Source organism: Cornus florida, unplaced genomic scaffold, assembly GCF_030987335.1.
Source record: "Cornus florida cultivar Cherokee Brave unplaced genomic scaffold, ASM3098733v1 CherokeeBrave_3.0.0_Hap2_Chr11, whole genome shotgun sequence".
NCBI classification, from domain to species: Eukaryota; Viridiplantae; Streptophyta; class Magnoliopsida; order Cornales; family Cornaceae; genus Cornus; species Cornus florida.
In genome coordinates this window covers 105,707,571-105,731,855 of record NW_026775581.1, presented here as the reverse complement: position 1 = coordinate 105,731,855, position 24,285 = coordinate 105,707,571, and the positions used below count along the sequence as shown (strand labels likewise).

General features: G+C 35.1%; 1 protein-coding gene across 1 annotated transcript; it reads left to right on the top strand.

Moving 5' to 3' along the window:
* The first annotated feature begins 1,171 nt into the window (after positions 1-1,171).
* On the top strand, positions 1,172-23,539 carry LOC132282546 (nuclear pore complex protein NUP107). Its single transcript, XM_059784266.1, has 24 exons — positions 1,172-1,406; positions 2,424-2,803; positions 4,574-4,643; positions 5,303-5,423; positions 6,465-6,491; positions 6,639-6,764; positions 8,973-9,131; positions 10,422-10,514; positions 10,590-10,757; positions 11,118-11,216; positions 13,101-13,336; positions 13,477-13,534; positions 14,919-15,007; positions 15,488-15,619; positions 16,839-16,961; positions 17,998-18,096; positions 18,209-18,397; positions 18,859-19,033; positions 19,152-19,308; positions 19,483-19,685; positions 21,143-21,284; positions 21,950-22,110; positions 22,292-22,408; positions 23,014-23,539. The coding sequence occupies exons 1-24, from the start codon at positions 1,327-1,329 to the stop codon at positions 23,089-23,091; spliced, it is 3,282 nt and encodes a 1,093-aa protein (XP_059640249.1). The 5' UTR covers positions 1,172-1,326; the 3' UTR covers positions 23,092-23,539.
* The last annotated feature ends 746 nt before the right edge of the window (positions 23,540-24,285 follow it).

The following is a 24,285-nucleotide window of genomic DNA, read 5'->3' as shown; positions in this document are numbered from 1 at the left end:
AATAACAAAGGTGGTAAAACCAGCCACAGTGAATAAATTATTAAACAATAAAGACGGTAAAATCGGCCATAAATCATTAAATAATAAAGATGGTAAGACCGATCATCATTAGTAGATCATTAAATAATAAATGTGGTAAAACTGACCATAGTGTGATCACATATATCATTTAAGCAAACAAATTTATTTTATGAATAATAATCCATAATTAAAATTTTCTTACTCCTTGGAGTCAGAAATACTATTTTTTTTGATAAAGCAAACTAACCCAGCAATCTATCAAAACTAATATCACAAAATAGATATATAGTTGGGATAGAAAGAGGAAGAGAAAGCTTCTTCTTCAAATCTCAGATGAATAGAACTCGTGCTGATAACATGTAATAAATATATGTAGATATATATATGTAGAGTAATATTTATTGGAGAGATGAAAAACACTTTCATAAAGAAAGAGAGCGAACGAAAGAGAGAGAGAAAAAAGCCATTTTATTCTTTTTTTCACACATCATTTGTACACAAGGTAAGCCTATTCATAGGCAAAATGTCATGGGCACCAAGCATGGCCAAGCAGCTTACATCATAAGTTGCCTTAAATGTCTTCCCTTATCATTATATGTGGATTCCACACTAATCTATATATAACAAGCTCAAAAGTATTGTATTGTATTGAAAATACCCCTATAAGACATAAAAGACATTAACACGAGAGCCAATCCAATCCAAAATTCATTTTTCTTAAACGAAATATAAAATCAAGTGAAGTGTGAGTTTAAAAAGTTCATTTTAATGAGATGCAATTCACATCAGGTCACCGTAAAATATGGTCACCTACCATATTATTCAGAAATAATTGCATGGTTTTATTATATAATTTCGGTGCTATTTGGAAACTCAAACAATATTTAATTACAAATTAATAAAAATTTATTTAATTCAGTAACCCAATAAGAATATCAAAGAATAAATGTCGCTTAATTTTTTTTTGGGAAAAATGTCTGGATTGTTTTATTTAATGAGACAGACTTCTCTTACCATTACAGTATTATTTTTAAATATAAAAAATTCTCAATTTATCAAACAAAACGAGCTCAAATCCGAAAAGACTGGTCCCACGCAACCCCACCAGAGTCCGCTGGCACCTGATGAAGGCATACAGGAGCGTACCTTCCACGTCCATCGTTCGAACCTCCCTCTCGACCTTTTCACAGTGCGAAAGACGAAGGAATTAAAACCCTTCCCGCGCTTAAACTCTAGGGTTTAAGATTCACCGAGGCCATCTCGAACCAGGAGTTTCAGAATCTTCACTGACCTTGTTTCGCAGTAATGGAGGTTGATATGGAGACTTCTCCGAGCTACTTAGATCCCGTAGATCTCAGTGCCAGAGAACGCTATCGTCGATATGGGTTCGTTCTATTTCTTGATTGTTATTATTATTATTATTTTTTTTATTTTAGTTTCTTTGCATTAATTGGGTCTTTTATCGAAAATGTTCTTTGTAATGTGTAATTTTATTGGGGAATTTTGGGTATCAAATTTCCTTTCACTCTATGGATTTAAGTAGAAGCATTTACAACGCACGCACACACGTAATTGACCAATACATGCTTTCAAAATCAAATTGACAAGCGAACTTTGTATTAATTTTTGTACTTATGATGCTGGTTCATGCTACTTTTTGAATTCGAATGAAATTATATAATTAAGTAGAAGCATATGTAACAGAAAAATCAATGGGTACAATCAATTTGAGCTAATTATTCGATTGCCTTGAAAAGAAAGAAAGAAAAGTAGAAGCACACACACACAATTGAACAATATATGCTAACCAATGTTAAATTGATAAATGAACTTTGGATTAGTTTTTGCACTAATGATGTGAGTCGAGCGAGTTTGGCATGCTAGAACAACTGTAAAAATTCATATATTTTCAATGTTTTGAAGAGGTATTGTGTAAGATTGATTATATTGATTTTGATTCTTATATATATAAGACTTGGTATACATACTTCACAGTTTCCCTTTCCTGAGGAACAAGGCTAAAAGGGGGCAAGAGAAAAAACAGTTAATTTACTTAACTAATCAAAGGCAATATACATTGCAGAATTCAAATAGATAGTTGCATTTACTATACAAGTTCTCCTGTCATCTATGAACTCTTCTTCTTCATATATATATATTAATATTCATTACTCATTTTGTTAGATATATTGTCATTGTCAATTTGTGTGGCTTTATCCCTTTAGGAGAACAAGGTGGAGGGCTCTCTCTCTCTCTCTAGTGGGTCACTGTAGCTTGAACTGTTTTATTTTCTGTTCTGTTTATCTATTATTTTTGTTTGAAATATTAGTGATGTGCTCACATTGTTTTCATTCTTTTAGTGTATGCCCATTATGCATACTGAGCATATGTAATTTGTGCAGTAAAAGGCACTCAGCTTCCAGCAAATCACCACATCAAGAAACTTCAGGTTCAAAGTTCAGTGAAGCCAGGCTATTGTTCGACGGACAGAGTTTTCAAAGACGGAACAATGCTGCGCTTTTTCTCGAAGATATTAAACAAGAGGTTGAGATTTTTGACGCTGATCACTCAGAAGGAACACCTGCAAAGACACAATCTGCTGCCAAGAGGAGATCTTCCATAGATAGTCGTGGAATATCTGAGGCAGATGTGATGGATGATTCAATTCGACGAGCTGGAAGCTATGCACTAAAAGCGTTTAAGCATGAGGATGATGCGTTGGTGGATGGTGGAGATACAACCTTTACTTTTTTTGCATCTCTTCTTGATTCTGCTCTTAAAGGTGCTTGAAGTAAATTTTTTTTGATTGAAACCTTTAAAATTTGCACTTTCTTGCATATGAAATTGTTTTGTGTTGCTATGTTTATATTGCTTCAAGGTTTTGAGAATGTGGTTTAAGTTGCATTCATCCCCTTTCTAAGCTATGCCATTCTTTGAGTGGTATTGATCTTGTCTGTCAACAATAAGCGTTGTGATGTGGACTGTGAGATAATTGGAGTGGTCTTTATTTGAATCAGAACATGTACTATTGACTACCACTTGAATCAGAACATGTTCTATTGACTTAGGAGCCTGGTTAATTTTATTGTATTATACTTCCGTTCCTGATGCTGTGGACTGATCTACATCAAGTAGTGGGATGGCATCCTTGCATTCATCTTTTAACTTTCTCAGAGCAATCACTATGCGTTTCTGTTTAATGAACTTTTCATCCCAGTTCAACTTTCTTTAATTTTTTGGCGGTCCTGTATCTATATTGAAGTTGTGGTACTGTTCCAATCAGTGTTGCAAGACAATGAATAATTCAAGTGGTACTTCATCATGTTCTTATTTCATCACTGGTTATACTTATGCTATTAAAGTGTGTGGGAACTGTTATAAGTCCAGTAGATGGTTATACAGTTCAGTGCATACAGTTGTATAACCAGCCCAGAAAAATTGACTACTGATAAGCAGATGATGTGTATGTGAAATTATTTGACTTCAATAAAGCTCCTTGAATTATGATTTCAGGAATTCTTCTTCTTCTTCTTCTTCTTGGAAATTATTTAATTCCTGTAGTCGATAGTGAGTTTTATCGTAGGGATTTTGAAGAAAAAATAGAACTGTTTGTTTAGTTTCTACTTGTTTCGATGAGTAAATTTTTTATATGAGGCTGCCTAAAGGGAGCAAAACATACGTACACTCAAAGTATCCGGGTCATTAAAACGCTAGGCTCTGTCCAAAAGTTAACACCACCCAGAAAAACTACAAGAGAATTTGATGAAAAGTTAAACCCTTCTAAGACTCAAGAAATAACAAACTGAAAAAAATAATTGTTTCAATGTATTTCGTGGCGACTCCTCTCCAATAAAGGTCTGTCTAACATCTCTTTTTGGATGTTCCACAAAAATCATAAAGGTTCTGCCTTCCAATTCTCTTCTGTTTCAATGTAAGTATGTTTTTGGATTTAAGTATATTATAGATGATTAATTACCTTTCTATTTTTGTGCACATGCTTTCTAATTGAGTAGCCTCTAATCTGTTCTCACTACTTAATGTTTATAAGTTCAAATTTTCCCCAAAGTCACCGACTAAGCAAGCAATCAACCTTGAAAGGTATCTTGATTCGCCAAATGCCTACCAAAGTTAAAGAAGATCCTCTTCCCTGCAAAGCCTTGTGTCTCATGTCATCTTTACTCTTTAGGGGATTAGGGGGCACAAACAATCAATTACACCAAGTAACTATCAAATTTGTTAATTTGTAACTATGTATCCTTTCCAATAAATTTCCTGTCTCTTTGGTTTATAAAAGTTTTCCTCCTGCACATAGCTTGGTATGAATGCAGGTTTAAAAATTCAACTGGCTGTATGTGTTTTGACCAAAATAGTCAACTACTTTGTGGACTTATTAAGCTTTTTAATTGGTATGTTCAGAATTTTTACATAGTTTCTCACAGTTTCCTTTTTCCGTTCAAGTTTTGTGGAGTTCCTTTGTGCATAAAGCTTGGTACAAAAAACAGTTTTAACTATCCAAATTGTGTTCTAACAGTTTGCATTTTATGTATTGCAGATCTGATGCTTTTCCCAGATTTGATATTACATTTTGAGAGATCTTGCCGCAATGTTTCAGAGTCAATTAGGTATGCCTCATTCTTGAGAGTAACTATATCTTGGTGGAAGAGTGTCTTGTTATATAAACACGAACACCTTTGTAGTATCATATGTTTTGTGAATACTTTTTGTATTATTTAGCTAGCTTTGTTACAGTTTGTTCTGTGAAATTGATCCATATGTGGGCTAAATTTCTACACATGGCAGATGCTCTAAAATTCTAGCTGGATTAATTTCATATAGTTACATGTTGATTAACCTCTAGTCTTCTTGGCAAACTATGTCATTCTCAAAAGCTCTCTCTCTCTCTCTCTCTCTCTTTATATATATATATATATATATCATTGATTTTCCCCAATTTGGTTCAACTGTCAGTGTGAGAGTTTATATCACCAGCGAGGTCTCTGGTTAAGGTTCAGGATGACTCACATCTCAATGGTGACTCCCATTGGTATCATATCAAGTACCATCAATCAAATCTCTTTTTTTTAGTAAATTATTTTAACATAAGTGCACCTGTTTCGGTATGGATTCTACCTTTGGATTTGCCAAAAATGAAAATTCCAAGAAATAATTGTCATGCTTATTCTGTTCTTTTTTTTTTTTTTTTTTTGTGTTTTTTCAAGTTAGGAAACATTTGCATCTCAGATAGGCTATCTGACTGCATTCCTGTGTGGTACTTCTGTAGGAATGAATCTGATGGAAGACACAGAATTTTAGAGGACAAATTGATGAGGCAGAAGGCTCGGCTTTTACTTGATGAGGCAGCTTCTTGGTCACTTCTTTGGTATCTATTTGGGAAAGGAAATATATCTAACCTTTGACATTCTATTCTAGAATTAATATTTTGTGTTACAAAGATTGCTTCAAGGGCATTGCTACAACTTGTTGCATCATCTTGACTATGAATGCATAGTGGGGATTTTCTATTCAGACAGTGAAGTGCTTTTGTAATGGCAATTCTTTTCTTGGTACCAAGTTATTGTATTATTGTATTTGGTGCATAAACAAATTAATATTGTGATATTTGAAAATAAATTTAAGAAGTTTTCATTTCAAATGATATTAAAATGATAAAAAAGGTTTATATTTATTGCTAGTTACTTTCTTGCTGAATATCTCAGTATATTTCTTATCTTAAAATATTTTAGACATTGAAAATCAATATTTATGTGATTGTCCATCCAATGTACTGCGTGAACATTTCAAATTACTCGTCGTTTCGGTCTTCAGGCCAGTTTTGTGGACTTTTGACTTTTCTAGTGGCTTATGGTGTCTAATTATCTTTGAGAAAATGTCGATACATTTTGGGATCTCAGACATGTCAATCAAGGAGTATTAGAAAATTAGACGAGTTTAAATTATATGTTAAAAATAGCTGTTGATTATGAGCATAGATTTTTTCTTATTGTAGTCTTTTCTTCCCCCAATTCAGAAGGAAAGAAATCAATGTTGTATTGACTTGGTAAATTGCAGGATTAAGTTCCCCCTCCCCCCTTCGTCTTTTTTATTTTTTATTTTATTTTTATTATTATTATTATTTTTAAAATTCTACAAGGACATCAATGTCTTGCATCATTATTTTGAAATGTCAAAAGGATCTCTGGTGGACTACGTATTGAAAAATGACTCTTTTGCAAACTGATAGGATAAAGTGAGTTCTGGGGTTATTCAAGGTACTGGGAAAAAAAAAAAAAACCATATAACTTTTTATCATGCTAAGTTGAACAAGTTGTTGATCATTCTATGCTTATTATACAAGATGGATGCTCTTGCATGTATTTGTTTTGCTTAAATTGTATCATTCTGAAGATTTGGGATATAAAAAAACTTTTGTTCTTGCAGGAAATGAAGAACTCCCTGAAGATCTAATTCTGGTGATTGATCTCTTATCATAAAAAACTTTCTTTGTATTAGTATTACAAATGTTATTGGAGTATTTTCTTGATGCTTTAAATATATTTGAGTTAAATTTTAGAAAAAAATATTTATATGTTTGAGTTCCATGTAATTCCTTATTACAGTCTCCAACGACTTCGCATTTGGAGGCTTGCCAATTTGTTGCGGAAAATCATACAGCACAATTATGCTTACGGATTGTTCAGTGGCTTGAAGGGTTAGCTTCCAAGGCGCTTGATTTGGATAACAAGGTGATATGTTAGTATTTTTCTCCTCTTATGACAGTCTAGTTCGTATCCTTGGCTAGGTGTAATTCTGAAGTGAGTTGTTGCATGTCATCTTATATGAGGACAACTATTCTTTGTTCTCATTTAATTAATCACTCTCTCTTTGTCTCTCTCATGTCTATCTTTTTGCATCTTGAGATAGTTTTAAGTTGGCTGAGTGATGTTGACATTGATTGATATTTTACAGATCAAAAACTTAATAATTGCTAACGTGATGAACTCCGTTCTGAAATTATAACACTCAAGGATGGATGTTTCAGCCATTTGCTATTGTCAAGTTATTTTCAAGGTTAGGATAGCTACATGTCTGTTGGAAGTAGCACATCCTATTGCTGCTTGAATTTGGTGAGAAGCAAGGTTTTTTTTACCATGAATATGGAGAAAAAATTAATTGGGGAGATTTTGTTTTACTTACTTAGTATATGGTAGCATAGGTAGGCGGGGACAGAGCTATGTTATGCCGAGTGGGGGTGTCCGCCCCCACTGATTTTTATTTATTTATATTTTATACTTATAATTTTGTTAAAATTTCAGTATTGTCCCCACTAAATTTTTGGTGAAATCCCTATATGTATACTCACCCCCACTAATTTTCTAGCTCCGTCACTGTCGGTAAGAGAAAGAAAGGAGCAAGTGGATGTGGCGATTAGCCCAAAAAAAGTGAAAGGTTATATATTATGGAGTTGGAAAACACATGATTTAAGGAACACCTATATGAAAAAAAAAGGGTATTAACAGTAGTACACTTGAAAGTGCAATATATAAATTTGGTTTCTATAGTTGTCGAATGATTTTGCAGATGTTAAGAGAAAAGATGGTCTTATAACATTAATATGAAGAGAGGGTTAATATAAGTAGTACATTTGCATCCTAGCAAGTGTTAACTGAAATTGGAATTTTGTGAAGATATAAATAAAATTACCCTCGGAGTCCTTGTATAATTTTTTTTTATATAGGATGGCGCAATTAAGGGTAATGATATCTTGCTCGCCGGTGAGCAAGAAATTCATCCGCACCATGCATAGTTATCAATAGATTTTAAAAAGGTAGTTATTAAGTCGCATGTTTTGCATTCTCTTTTTTCTTGGGTTAATGGGAGAAATTGTCCATCTGTGGACAGTTTGTTGGATTTTGTTGACAACTTATCGTTGTAATGGCGCCTTTTCCGTCTTTTGTTTGCTTTGTAAAGGGTTCGCTCCCCTTTGAGCATCTTTGTTAATATATATTTACTTATAAAAAAAAAAGGTAGTTATCAAAAAAATTTAGCAATCACATTCAATGGTCATCCATGCATGGTGTGGATGAATTTCTTGTTCACCAGTGAGCAAGAGATCATTTCCGGCAAAAATAATTGGTCTCTTAGGTAAAGTTGATGAAAGGACGGAGGTAAAAGATGTGACAAATAATATACAATTGCATATGATCCTTTGCTAGCAGAGATATGCTTTAGATAGACTAATGTCTGGCAACATTAAGATCAACTAAGAGTCAGGCTTGGATGACCTACCCTCTTATAAATTAGGATCTGGGATGGTTAAAAGCAATTTTGGAGATTGTGAGCATTCTAGAGGAAAGAGCTTTGGCATCCTTCATTAAATTGTAACATTATTATTAAGAGATGGGGAACGAAAAGGAAACAAAGGCATTTAACCTGTGTGTTGATAGCTTTGCTACATAACTCGTGTGTGTGCGTCAGGTGTTCATGTCAGTATGTGTCTAAGTGCTGAACTTATCAAATCCCCAAACCTTTGCCCAAGGACAGAGGGACAACGATAGATATTCATATTTTTTTAATATATATATATATATATATATATATATATTTTTTTTAAAAGGGTGATACAGTGCTTTTATGTAAGATGTGTTCAATATGAACATTTCTCTAGATATTGTAACAAAATGAACATAACGAGAGAGTTTCATGTACAATTATGTAATAAACTTGAATAATGGATGTGTTCAATAATACACATGGGGCACATGTCTTCTACTCTTGCCCAAGTGTTGTGTGTGATACGGATTCTTCACTCATCCAAAGGAATTCACTTAAAATGGGTTAAAAGATGACATTTGTAGAAAGAGTTTATTTTTGGGATTTGATAATATAAGCATTGAATGTGTGTTAAGACTTAAAACAGTTTTGTTTGACAAAACATTTGATTGTCTGTGCAGGTGCGAGGCTCTTGTGTTGGTACTTATCTTCCCAGCTCTGGAGTTTGGCATCAGACTCAACGGTCTCTAAAGAGAGGTGCACCAAATCCAAACACTGTTCATCATTTGGATTTTGACGCTCCAACGCGTGAGCATGCTCAGCAGTTACCTGATGACAAAGTACTTTCTCACGAATAAGTTCTTAGTAGTCTCGTTCTTGTCATTACCTCTCAATGGAATTGCTTGTGGTTGTGTTGGAGTTCAAGAAACCATTAATCCAATTTTAATTATATTTCAGCATGGCAAATTCAATGTGGAATAAGAGAAAACTATATTTCAAAAATTGCTTTGGAAATTTTATCCGAACATTTCACCTAGACAAACACATTTGACTGGCAAGAGCTTTATAGTATGTGGAAAACCCGTTGTATATGCAAGTATCTTCTTAGTTAACTAAACATTAGTTCTGATGGTGTGATTATCAACTATTTATCACTGTGATTATGTTTGTCAAGTTTGAAACTTGGACAGTGGACCCTCGTCAGGCATGGAGCCATTTTTTTATATTGCATTCTGAAGAATTTGTCAAAATCATAATAATGCACCCGCTAAATTTTTGACAAAACTCCTTATACATATTTGTTCCCAAAATTATAATAATGGCCTATTTGAATCTGTTTGGTCAAGAAGTTGCTATTAGTGCGGAGATCTCAGGTTTGCGTGAAGGTCTTAAAGAGTTTTTGGTTAGTGATCCATCTCTTTGGTGGATTGGGATCTGTTGGTTGCGATGGGTTCGGCAAAGAAGGGTTGGGGTTTCTGGCATCATGTTTAACTTGATTAGGCAAATTTGGTGTGTGTTGGCCACCAAGCATGTTCCCTTTCCTTGGATATTGAGGTTGGGTAATAGTGAGCCAAGTTACATTATCTCAGGTACCTGTACTGGTGTGGGTAACTGGATATATATGAGCATCGGGTTTTATTAATAATCAAACTCAAGGACACAACTAAACATTCATATAAATGATTTTTAAAACAAACATTCATATAATTTATTTTATTTTTGATTTTTTTTTTTTTTTTATAGTTAAAATGGTTATCTTATGTAACACAAAGTTTCAATATGAGCACTTCACTGATTTTGACAGTCATGTGAAAGGAATATTATAAGAGAGTTAGATACATTTCATAGTGGAGTTGAATTATCGAACATGTTTTCTGTTTGCATGTCCAGTAAGACATGTTTGACACGTACATAACATACACATACCCATGTATTGTATATTTGAGTAAAATTTGTTTTCTTTTGAAAGGTTAAAAAATAAAGCTCTATGCCATGGTGTATTTGATGTATCAATAAGTGTAGCTGATACAGTTTTCCTGAAATTGTAGATTTGGAATATCTAAAGAGGTATACTATTGTTATTATTGGTAGTAGTAGTAGTTAACCCATGATAACTGCTTTACCAACAGAAACAAGATGAATCTCTTCTGGAAGATATCTGGACTCTTTTAAGGGCTGGGAAACTGGAGGAGGCATGCGACCTTTGCCGGTCTGCTGGACAGGTATGCAGATTTTTTACAAAGAGTGAGGTCATGGATTTTCTCTCCTTTCCTGATATTGATATATAATCTGGACAGCCATGGAGAGCTGCAACTCTTTCCCCATTTGGAGGATTGGACCGATTTCCATCAATTGAAGCCCTGGTGAAAAATGGAAAGAGTAGAACTTTGCAAGCCATTGAACTAGAAAGTGGCATTGGTCACCAATGGCGACTTTGGAAATGGGCTTCGTATTGTGCATCAGAGGTAGGGGCAAAATAATTGTATTGAGAATTTTTGTTGTCCGGTTACAGTGAGCTTCGTACATTTTCTATATATATATTATATATATATATATATATGTATGTATTTAATATATATGTTGCGGCAGTTTTCTCTTCATCAACATTCCTGAAATTATTATTTCATGTTCGGAATGTTATGGCAAATATAATGAGTTTATACAAGGAAAGGAATGCTGTCTAAACATTCTCGACATTCTTAACTTATATCATAGTCATTAGATGGTGCATATTTTCCACTTGATGAATGGGTGATCAGTCTACATGGCTGGTTTAATTTCTATAAACTAATGGAGTTTTTTTTGCTAATTTCTTTATATTGAAGAAAATTGCGGAGCAAGATGGTGGGAAATTTGAAACCGCAGTCTATGCAGCCCAATGTAGCAACTTAAAGCGCACTCTTCCGATTTGTACAGACTGGGAGGTATCCATTTCCCCTAAATGATGCAAATACTTAAGAATATCTTTCGATCAGTTTCTATTTGATGTGCTTTAATCAGTTTTTCTATGTAATTTTGGTATGATAAATCATTTAAGATTGCTTGGTTCATTTCTCCTACAAGGCTATAACAGTTTCATGAACTCTAAAAATGGGAAACAGCTTTGGAGAACTAATAATACGAGTATTCTCTGAAATTGGTCTTTTTTCTGACTCTGTTTTGAGAGAATAGTTCTTTTCAAAATTATCAAACAAACAAAAATTTCAAACTGCTTTCTGTTTTTCTATATACTTAAAACAGATCACCATTCTCATAGAACTGAACCAAACAGGCCTTTAACTTTTTTTTGAAAACACTAGACTGCTTCCTTAGATCCATCATCATTTGTGAATTGGAAGTATGTTTTTGGTGCCTCTAACATTGAATTGACTGTATTGTGGGACCCTTTCAATTAATTATTAACATTTTCCAGTGAAATTACTCATGGTGTCATTATTTAGAAATTAGAACTACCATAATTTTGTCTCTTTTTAGAAAATAATATTTGCCAGTGAAGTGAAAAGTGTTATAGTTTGAGGAGGTAGGTGGTAGCTACAATTTGCAGGGGTTTAGTGTAGGGGCTAGGTTCCAATGAATGTTTCTAGCCCATATTACTGTTGCATTGTGGAAAAGTTTTCTGATTTCGAGATCTTTTAATAAATGCTTAATCTCTGAAACTTCTCTCTTAAATATCTTCAACTGAAATTGTTACCAGCTGTGGTATCATTGTTTCAGCAAACTAAGCAGTTCAAGTATAAATGACAATGGACAGTGAAGTAAAGGGCTATCTATGCACATAGCACATGTATTGGGTAACGTCAATCTTCTATCTATGAGATAATCAATTATTAATATCTTATCCAGCTCAACTAGGCATATAAAAGCTGTCTTGGAATTTCAAAGTAATATTATGCTTGTCTGGGAAAAGCCTAAACTTCCTAGGTTAGCACCACATCAGAGGAGTTAACTTGAAAGTGCCGTATACCTGGGATCTACCGTCTTCTATCAGCATAAGCAAGCATTTCTTTGCTAAATCAAATTCTAATTCTCGAATTTTTCTCTGGATGGTGGAGATTGATAATTTGCACAGAGACGAAGAATTGGAAGAAATATCAACGTGTATTCGATTATTCAGTCTTACAAAAAGAATACAAAACTACAGAAAATAAATTAACATATACCCTAGGATGGCTGACCTAGTAATTTTAAATTGTACAGATGTCTTTGTAATTTTAAAGACCTTTTTTGGTAGGAAGGAAAGGGTTGGGCGGGAAGAGAGGAGGGATAAATCAAGCTTCCATTATTTTGTAGAGGGGAGAGGAAGAGGGGAAGGATAGGAGGATGGATGAGGCAACCCTCTAGGCCCACCATTTTGCTTCCATTCAAATTTGGAGGAAGAGGGGAGAGAAACAAGGTATTTGTTATATAAAATTACAAGACGTTATATTTAACGATGTGGTGGTAAAATGATATTGTCATCTCTTTCCTTCTCTTCCACCCAACCAAACAGAAGGAGGGAGTTCCATTTGAAAGCCACGATCTAGTTCCCCTTCCACCTACCAGAAGCATTAGCATCCCATTTTGCATTGAAACAACACACAAGAAGTTTTGTAAATTAGAAGTGCCTAATTTTAAAGTTCGACCTTGTGCCTTTTGATTCATAGTTTAAATACCTTGTTTAGTCAAATCTTGGAACTCCTAGCTGCTTTGATTGCAAATATCTATTTGCAGTCTTAGTTGTATTAAACGTTTTTCCTTATTTTCTTGTGCTGCTATTTGTAATTTTTACAAATTGTCTTTAATCTAACGCCCACCAAGTATTTTTGCAGTCGGCATGCTGGGCAATGGCCAAGTCATGGCTTGATGTTCAGGTGGATTTAGAATTAGCCCGTTTGCAACCAGGTGGGATGGATCAGTTTAAAAGTTACAAAGAGTTAATTGACAGAAGTCTTGGACAGGGAAATGGTGTTTCTCTGCCTATAGTTGGACCAGAAAATTGGCCCCTGCATGTTCTAAACCAGCAACCTCGGGACCTTTCTGCTCTTCTTCAGAAACTCCATTCAAGGTAAAGATGCGAGGTCAATTCATTTAGTCTTTAAATTGGTCTTTTGATATTATTCGTTTTTAATTCAGGGGAAAAAAAATCATTTTTAAAAGACAAAAAGATTATTCATTATTTAAAATTGATATTCTGCATGATTTTAGTGACACAGTACATGAAGCCGTTGCTCATGCATGTAAGGAGCAGCAGCGGCAAATTGAGGTGAGTATCTCTTCTTGGAAAAGTTAATAGTGTGCCTAACATCAGTCTCTTAAATGTGTTGTTGGCCAAAAGCACATTAATTCTCCACACTGAGGATGGTTAATGGACTATTGCATGGACTATCTAGACAAAGATCACATAAAAGGAATTTAGAGGAACAAGCCACCTGCTTTGCTATTTGCCCTCATCAAAAATTGTTTCTGGGATAATAAATCCTTCTCTTGCTGTTTGTAAGAGGAACTAACCAACTTTAAACGGGCTTAAAGTTCTGCATACAAACACATCCATGTGACGATAATCTGAAGTTTTATGCCATTCTATACCACTTATATAGGAACTTAGGAACCATGTTTTGCCATGTTCATGAGCGGATAAGTCCTCCCGTACGTACTTATGCATATCGAGTATCAAGGTGATTTGGTATCAAAAACTGCATGTTGATATAGCACTCCAAGTTCATATTTTGTATATGTGAATTTTGTAAGAGGAATTACAGGAACATTAATTGCACAACCACCTATGTTAAAACTTTGATTTTTTAGCATGCATGACATGAAGTCCTAAACCGAATAAATAAACAAATAAAGGGTCATTTTTTTGTCCAATGGTAAGAGCTTGATCTCACAAGCATGAGGACACGAATTAGAGTATAAAAGCAGCCACTTTGTGCAAAATTATGCCAAAGGTCAGGTCCGTCTCTAATCTTCTCTTCCTGGCACCTTGCGTAGGCGGGATATGCACTTCAAGAGCACTTTTATTAGAGAAAAAAGGATAGACTTAACAAAAATTGAATGGACAGTGGACTTAAAATTATTGGTTTGCAGAATGGATAACAATTCTTGCACCAAATGTGATCCTGCTACGGTGTTATACGGTGAAGTTGTAACTGAATAGAATCATACTATTTTGAGTGGTGAAAGAAATCTGAACGGTGATTCCTAGAAAAAAAGAAATTTCATTTTGTGGTCTTGCTCCTTCTGCGACCTGATTGTTTGTTAAGTTGTTAGCAGCTCATCGGTATCTTGTCTTTATAATATTTTTTCTGGTGATGCGTTTATGCATCAGATGCACTGTGCTTTCATTGGATATAAATATTTTCTTGTGGCCCATGCATGGCATATACTTTGTGATACCTCACTCCTTACTCCATGTTGGTGCTAGTTATGTGCTTATTATATCTTTTATAATGGGATCTGCATATTGTGTTGTTAAGTTGGGTATTTCATTGTAGTGAGTTGCAGATGTTGGGCAAAGCACTTTTCCACTGCTGAATTTTCTGTTTTCTGTATTTATGAGCAACTATGAAACATATTTTAGTTTTCCAGTTTCAACATTTTAAAATTGATCTTTAATGGGTTTTCTCTAATGCAACATTGGTGGAAAGATGAATCTTATGCTAGGAGACATACCGAATCTGCTGGACCTTATATGGTCATGGATATCACCTTCAGAAGATGACCAAAATATCTTCAGGTAAATTTATGCCACTTGTCTCAATTTGGGGGCTAGAATTCTGTCTAGGGAAAAACCAGAAATTGCTGTTTAGATAATCTGGTGCCTGAAATTTGATATGTAACTTCCAAATCTTGGTCACTTTTTGTATGCCTATATCCTAGTACCTTGTTGTCATAAAGGGGAGTGTTCTGTATTTCCATTTGGAAGCGAGATATTCAGAGCTAGTTTGTCAAAGATATGCCAAATGCTTAAGTTTTAAAGCCTTTTAAGGAAACTTCTTGATGATATATATATATATATATATTTAAAAGATCTTGCCAAATTAACTCTCTTGGCACGCTTTTTCTTATGGGCCATGTTTAAAAACTGGTTTTCTACAAATGCAATGACTATGTCACATGTAAATACACACTCATTTTTTGTAGTTACAAAGGACCACTTTGTTAAGTATGCAACTGGCCATATCTTTGAGCTAAATATCATTGTGCTTTTTGTCAGGCCTCATGGTGATCCTCAGATGATCCGCTTTGGTGCACATTTAGTGCTTGTGCTAAGGTATTTGCTTGGGGATCAAATGAAGGATGCTTTCAGAGAGAAGATCATGACTGTTGGTGATCTCATTCTTCACATGTAAGTGGTTTCGAGCCATGTTCCCAACTCATCGTCACAAAACAATGTTTTATAGGCCATCTAGTATGATATCACAGTGGACATTCTTGTAGTAAGTATCAGATATACTATTTAATTTATGCCTATTATTATTTTTTCGTTCCTATTATTATTGGAGCCATTGCTTGGTGCAATAATAAAAGCCCAGGATGATAAGTGTGAGGACAAGAGTTTGAGTATGAGAGCAGTCTGCCAGTCACTTTGTGCACACTAATGCCAAAATTAAGTCTTGTCGCTGATCTTCCACTCCTAGCAACCCGGTAGGCCGGAGCAGCAATGGATAATGGCCTTTTGTCAGCATCGTTATTATTTTCGTTATTATTATTATAAATTTTGTTTCTCAAAAGTATTGATCCATTCTGGTGCATTTATATCATGCCGCATTCTGAAAAGCATTTGGAAGCATGTATGATTAGAAAAAAACCAAAATTTGAAGCCTAAAATAGCCACATCAGAATAAATTGTAGATTTTTTTTTTTTTAATTGAAACCTTAAAACAAATAATTGTGATTTAAGTCTACAATCGATTGTTCTTTATATTCAATTTTTGGAAGTGGGCATTTCAGTTTCCCTACTAGTGCGTATTAGCTTTTAAACCAATATTTTGATGAATATGTGTTCACTTCCAATATATTATTATTTTTTTTATAGATAAAATTCACTTGTATTAAAGAGTATAAAGGAATGTCATGAAATTTGTAATGAAACCAAGTTGTGTTCTCGGAAAGAAGTTAAGGTATTATAAGGTATATTAGTTTATAGAAGATTAGTTACACGCCCAACCATATGCAGAACTAAAACATGATGTCACAATGGATTTAGGTTGAAGATTCACGGATCTCCAATCAGCTCGAGGTAGTAAGACCTTTCAGTCTTCTAATTCCTACAGTGATTTTCTGACGGTCTGCTTGAGTCTTTAGTGGTAGCTGAGCAAGTTATATTGATACAGGGATCTTAGTTGAATTTTAACTTTCAACTCTGAAATGTGCTATGTGTAGATAAAATGACTTCCCCACCTTTTGAAGTATTTTTGAGTATGACTAAGACTGCAATTTTTCATTATATGATTTAATGAGCTTTTCGGTGAAATCTAGATTTTGATGGTTTTCGGTGCAAGTCTTTATATTTTCATGTGCGAGGAGACATAACATTCATCTTTAATTGGGAAATACAATTTCAGGTATGCAATGTTTCTATTTTCAAAGCAACACGAAGAGTTGGTGGGAATTTATGCTTCTCAACTTGCACGTCATCGTTGCATTGATCTCTTTGTGCACATGATGGAATTAAGGCTGAACAGCAGGTCTTTTTTCAATTGGAACCTTTATTTTTTATTTTTATTTTTATTTTTATCTTAAATCTCTTGAGTCTTCAGCTTCTTCTTTCTCTTTATTTTTGTCATTATGTAGTATTGTTGTTTATCATTTACACATGCTTCTATGGTTGGATATATTTGACTGTAAAGGGTTTGTAGTGTCTATGTATCTTCCCTTTCTTTGCTGGAGGTGGAGAAATGTTTTTTTTTTTTTTTTTTTTTGGGTGGTTATGTAGGGTTGGGGACGGGGGAGTGCCAGAGCGATGTGGATGGGCATGTTTCATTTTTCACTTTCATATGGCATTGCTAATAATACATACTCTGGAAGAAGCTAAGGGTTATGCGGTGAGACTGATTCGGTGATTACTGTCTAGAGTTGCTTCCAATATGTTAATGAACCAAGAAAATTTTCTAGATATAATTCTAGTCCATGTTGCTCCATATGTTCTTGACCGTGCAATTACAAGATGGTGAAATGAAGTAAACGTGTCTTTGGAGAATCTGTTTCTAGCCTGACATGGTTGACTGTTTTGATTCTATATTCACTAACTGGAATGCTATTCTTTACATACTTCAAAACATTATTTATATGAGCTGTAGAAAATTTTGTTGCCAAAAGCATTTACATGTGTGCAAGAATACTAAACACTTGCACACACACTGTTGGTGATGCAGTGCCCTATGGGTTCTGAAAACACATTCCTAACTGTTCCATTTGTTTGTTCATTTTTTGTATAATGTTCACAATAGCGGCATGGTAGGGGGTTTGATTTGGTCATCTATGTTTGTTATAAAATGCTTGAAGAAATTTCCTTTCGATGAACCCAACACATTAAAAAAAAAAAAAAAAATTAGAGGCTGAGTTTGCGCTACCAGTTTTCCTACTATATCACAGCCTGACTATAAGATTTCAAACTAAAAAATTGTGAGAAATTGTCCTCTTATTTTGTTGTTCTTTTCCCTTTTAGTGCTTCTTTATTTTGTTTCTAATGCTTGTTATTTTCATGCTTTTCACCATCAACAGCGTGCATGTCAGATACAAAATCTTCCTTTCTGCTATTGAGTACTTACCATTTTCTTCTGAAGATGATTCAAAAGGCGGTTTTGAAGAAATCGTTGAAAGGTTCTTATTTGTTTCTTTAAGCCTCTTTTTTTGTAATTTTGGGACAGAATAAATTGAAAAATCTTAGTTTTATAATATACTTGGTGTGGTCATTTCTGATCTACTTGAATAGGGTTCTTTCAAGATCCCGAGAAATCAAACCTGAAAAATATGACAAGTCATCTGATGTTGCGGAGCAACACCGGTTGCAGAGTCTTCAAAAAGCTATGGTTATTCAATGGCTCTGCTTTACACCTCCCTCCACAATTGATGATGCCGAGGCTGTTAGTGCCAAACTTCTTCTCCGAGCATTGATACATGGGTAATTCGTTTAGTAGCTATTGATTGTCATTACATAAACAGTTGGGACTTCCATGTTATTCAGTGTTATTATTTTTGACAAAGAACATGTTTTTTGATGAATAATGGGGTTTCATATGGTAACTATTTTTACATTTGGACTGGCTTCTGTACCAAGGCAGCTCTACATTTTTAATACTGTTACTCTTCAGATGCTCATAGGTTCTAAGATAGTATCTTTTTTAGTTGCTTTAATGATGTTCTACCATTGGTGTATGCTTTGGTGTTATTTAGTTTTCTTACAGTTCTTTATTTTCATGATGTTTCTTCCTGCAATGTTATTGTACTTGTTGGTTTTATTTTTCATATAATACTAATTATTTTGTCATTTTCCTATAATATATATATATATATATACATATTTTGCCCTCTTTGTTGCTCATCTTATTGACTGACTTATCGATACCTTCGTTATTTCTATAGCAATGTCCTCTTCAGGGAGTTTGCTCTTATTTCTATGTGGAGGGTGCCTTCCATGCCTATAGGTGCTCACACATTACTTAGTTTGCTTGCTGAACCTCTGAAACAGCCAACAGAGAATCTTCTTTCCACTGAAGAACATTATGTTTCCGAGAATTTAAGAGAGTTCCAGGACTGGGTATGATCAACTATTTTTCTATATTGTTCATTGTGCTAAGCTATTTCTGCATTTCTTCTGGCCATGATAAACAACTGTTTCTCAGACTACATCCCATTTAATATCATGTTGTTATCAGAGAGAGTACTACTCTTGTGACGCAACGTATCGCAACTGGCTAAAATTTGAGCTAGAGAATGCAAAGGTTTCTCCCCTTAAGCTGTCAGCTGAAGAAAAACAAAGGGCCATTGGGGCAGCCAAAGAAACACTAAATTCATCACTCTCTCTGCTACAAAGTAAGTTGATTTAGCTTTAGGGAAAAACACTTCATGTATAGATATTTCTAGATTGATATTGTTTTCATTGGGAATATTGAACTTGGGCTCATCATTATAAATTCTTTTCCATTTATGAGCTCTCAGGACTGTATTATTATGCTCCACCAATAATCAATCGAATTCTTTTTACAGGAAAAGAAAACCCTTGGTTGGTTCTCACTGAAGACACTGTTTATGAATCAGTAGAACCTGTATTCCTTCAATTGCATGTCAATGCAATGCTCTGTCTGCCTAATGGCGAATGTATATGTCCAGATGCTACCTTGTGTGCAACATTAATGAGTGCTCTTTATTCTTCAGTGAGCGAGGAAGTTGTCTTAGATCGCCAACTAATGGTATGTTTATTTCCTTTGTCCTGTTTACTAACTCAGAGGGGAGATAGAAAGTAAATGAAAATGTCTAGCATCTGGTGATCGAGGACAACTAGATATATGCATTATGTCATCTTTGTGCATTTATGTGGTGCACTTGATTGAAATCCCTAATTGTTGGTCTTGTAATCTTTTGAAGTTAACTGTTATCTGGAATTTGTTACTATTTCGTCCAAGAATATGTCCGTTTATTGATCAATCCATATGATTCTTGATAGCTTAAACCTTGCAATGGCCTTAAGATTTGCTATTTGTCAAAAAATTGAGGTGATACATGACAAAATTATGTGGTATAGAAAACGTTATTTGTTCTATGTCATAACATTGAGGTGATACATAACAGAATTATGTGGTATTGAAAATTTTGCTTTTGGCAAACCATTTTTCATCTATACAACTTTTCTTGTTGACTCACCTGTGGCGACCTTGTGGGCGGGTGTGTGTGAGCGTGTGCATGTGACACCAGTAGGTTATCACATTGGGCGAGCTACAGGTGCACAATCCCACATCGTCTGGATGTGGATGGGGCAAGTGCTATATGTAGATTCAACACCCTTCTATTACACAATGCGTTTTAAAGCCGTGCACCCACCAGAACTCCGGAGTTAAGCGTACTTAACTTGGAGTAGTATCAGGATGGATGACCCCTTGGGAAGTCTTTGGTCTGGGAGAGCCAAAAACGGACAATATTGTGTCTAGCTAAGGTGAGTGTCGTTACCCATGGTATTAGAGCCTGACCTAGCTGGAAGTGTGGCCAACGAGGTCGTTGGGCCCAAAGGGGGGGGGGGGGGGGGGGGGTGATTGTGGCGACCTTGTGGGCGAGAGTGTGTGTGAACGTGGGTATGCGGCACTAGTAGGCTACCACACTGTGCGAGCTACAGATGTACAATCCCACGTCGCCTGGGTGTGGATGGGGCAAGTTCTATTTGTAGATTCAACACCCTTTTATGAAACAATGCGTTTTAAAGCTGTAATGGATATGAACCCACCAGAACTCCGAAGTTAAGCGTACTTAACCTGGAGTAGTACCAGGATGAGTGACCCCCTAGGAAGTCTCTGGTCCGAGAGAGCCAAAAGTGGACAATATTATGTCTGGTTAGGGTGAGGGTTGTTACCCTCTCTCTCTCTGGTCCAGGAGAGCCAAAAGTGGACAACATTATGTCTGGTTAGGGTGAGGGTTGTTAACCCCCCCCCCCCTCCCCTCCCCTTCTCTCTCTCTCTCTCTCTCACACACACACACACACACACACAATAGGAATCTCAGAAAATGAAAAAGCATCACATATGTGATATGCCTAACCTTTTATTTCTCTCTCTCTCTCTCTCTCACACACACACACACACACACACATAAAAGATAAATGAAAAAAAAAAATCGTTTGCCTTTGCATATATCTGATATACACCTTCTTAATGGGCAGGTGAATGTATCTGTCTCAACAAGGAATAATTACTGCATTGAGGTTATACTTCGTTGCCAAGCAACAGAGGGTGATGGACTTGGGTCACATGAACTCAATGATGGTGGTGTTCTTGCTTCTGTGATTGCAGCTGGCTTTAAAGGTAACGAGCAGTATTGTTCCATTTTTTTCTCTCAAAAGTACATTTTTTTGGGATGAGTGTGCTTGGATTGCAATCATTTGTTTAACTAACATCATAGTGAAGTGAAAATGGCATACACCGGCCTGTATTTAAGCTGACAGAAAAGATTCAATAGTTCACCTAAAATAAGGCTTAGCTGAGTTGAGTTCGGATCAACGAAGAATGCATAAGAATAGATTCCTGAGTACTAATCCCTCGTAACTTATTGTGCTACTCAAAAATTTGAAGTTAGCTGTTAATTAGGTGTCTTTAATGTGGTGGTTCCGCACTCAATATTATGTGTGGATGACCGGTTCATTAAAAAAAAAAAATCTTCAATTAAAGTGGTGGATGAACAGCTCTAAAGAAGTTGATTTTTGGCATGCACTGCGAGCATGGAAGGGCTTTTAGTCCAATGGTTAGCTTGATAGGATGGATCCCAACAAAAGTTACATAGGGTGTAAGAATGGGTATTTTTACTCCTTGTAATTGACCATGCCTCTAATATAACTGTAAGAATCTAAATGGGTGTTCCAAAACAGAAAAAATAGTAATACTTCAAACAATTTGAATATTAGTGGATATATGTACTGGTATTGTTTAAGCACCATTAATTGTATTCTTGGTTATAAAATATATCAATTCAGGGGAGCTTGCCAGATTTCAAGATGGCGTAACAATGGAGATCACCCGATTAGATGCTTGGTATTCAAGCAATGATGGTTCTTTGCAAGACCCAGCAACATACATTGTGCGGGGCCTTTGTCGCCGATGTTGTATTCCAGAAGTCATTCTTCGATGCATGCAGGTGACTTATAATCTGGAAGCAAGTTCTGTTGTTTCTTCAAGTTATTCTTTTGCTATGTAAATTTAATATATATATATATATATATACATACATATATATATATTCTCTTTAAGATGAGAAATTCAATAGAGAAGGAGCTATGAACAAAAGGTTATAGTATTATTTCCTTTCATATTTGTAGGTTTCTGTTTCACTCATGGAGTCTGGCGATCCAACTGAGTGCCATGATGAATTGATTGAGCTTGTCGCATCCCCTGAAAATGGTTTTTTCCATTTGTTTAGTCAGCAACAATTGCAGGTGGGCTAAATTATTATGTTTGTTTATCTGTTCACTGGGAAACAAATACCAAGTTTTTATCTGCATGAGGTTTCTGTCTACAGTGTCAAGTCTTTATCTAACACTTGGTTTATCCCCCCTCATCAGCAACCTACATAGGTCATATCTATTCTGGTTACACGTGCTTTTCATTTTGTTGTATCTGTGTGCATGTGGAGTGGACATATTCTAAAAGTGTGGCAGACATTTAATTTTCTATGGTCGAAGGACAAAGTTTTCTTATTAAAAGCTATTTGCCTCAAGGGAACCATTCTTTGCCCACAATATCACCATCATCATTTATCATTATAACTCATCAAGGAGTATATTACAAATTGTAGGGAGTGGAGTACATATATATTTAAGATTATTGCCATCTCATAATTTCATCAAAATGTTGTGTATTGTTTGGTTAGGTTGTATATGACATTGCTTTGTGAAGCTAATATGTACATATATGCATGTATGTATGTATGTATTGTGTCAGTATATTTACATCTGTTTGAAGAACTCTTTTTGCCCATGGTTATTCAATTTGTAACATACCATTGGATGCTGCTGACATTGTGGGAGATTTGCTCTTCCAGGAATTTTTGCTATTTGAGAGAGAATACTCTATCTACAAAATGGAGCTGCAGGAGGAACTCTGTCCGACTTCATATTAAGTTAAAATTAAGCTTCGTAGAGTTTGGTAGATGGATGTGAAGTGTACCGTCCTGCTGTATTTTTGAAATAGTTGTATACTTTCTGAGTGCATTTTGGGTGGGAAGGAAGTGTAGAAACCATATATATAAATATGTTTGTTGAGAAGCTGATTGATAATGATAGATGCTAAAGAGCCAAGAAAACAAGAAGTGACTACTGATAAGGGCGACCGGAGATTGGCCTTCTTGGAAGGGCAACTTGCTACAAACCGGTTCACACAGAACACCAACCTCTGCCGGTCATTTAACAAGTCATGATTGTACATTGCTTGCTCACTTTATTGCAAAATGAACAGCTGATTTATAATTTATAATTTTATGTAGCATTATAAACTTCTCCATCACCCCAAATTTTGTTAATGCATTGTGTTGTATATTCCTGAAAAGGTATTTCATAGATTGCAACTAACTTCCCTCTCATTTGTCAAGACCATGTAAGGATGATTATTTTTGCATTTTTTCGTTTTTCGGGTCAGACGGTTCCGTGTGGGATCCGCTACCGGAATTGTTGCGTACGGGGTTTTGGTTTGGGTTCATTTGCATTATAATCATTTTATTTAATGTGTTATATGAGATTGTGAATTATTAAATGTGTATATATAATTGTGTGGTGTAAAAAAAAAATAAATAAATAAAAGAAAAAGAAAATTGTTTTTGGTGGTGGGACCCACCACCACTTTTAATATTTGAGGCCTCGAAGTCTCAAACCCTCTCACTCCCGTAAGAGTGTCTCTTTCTCTCTCTCTCCTTCTCTTTCTAGATTTTTATTTTTATTTTTATTTATTTATTTTTTTTTTCAAATTTTCAAACTTTGATTTCTCTTTCATCTTTTGGAGTTTTTAGGTGCCATTTGCGACAAATTAAAAAGCGCGTCGAGATCTCCAATTTGATTAGAGCAAAAGTGGTTTTGGTGCACCCTAGGAATTTCGAATTCTAGGGCTTGGATTGGGCAAATTGGGGGTTTTTGCAATTCTTGTGGCAGGGGTTTCTAATATCCACATTCTTTGATTTTTGTGATTTTCCTCCTTAAAAATTTGGCTATAGCATGTTTTAATTTCATGAAAATTGTTCATACTTATATGAGTCTTATGTATTTAATATGATAATTATATATCATGTAATAATTGACCATATGTGTATTGTCTATTTGAATTG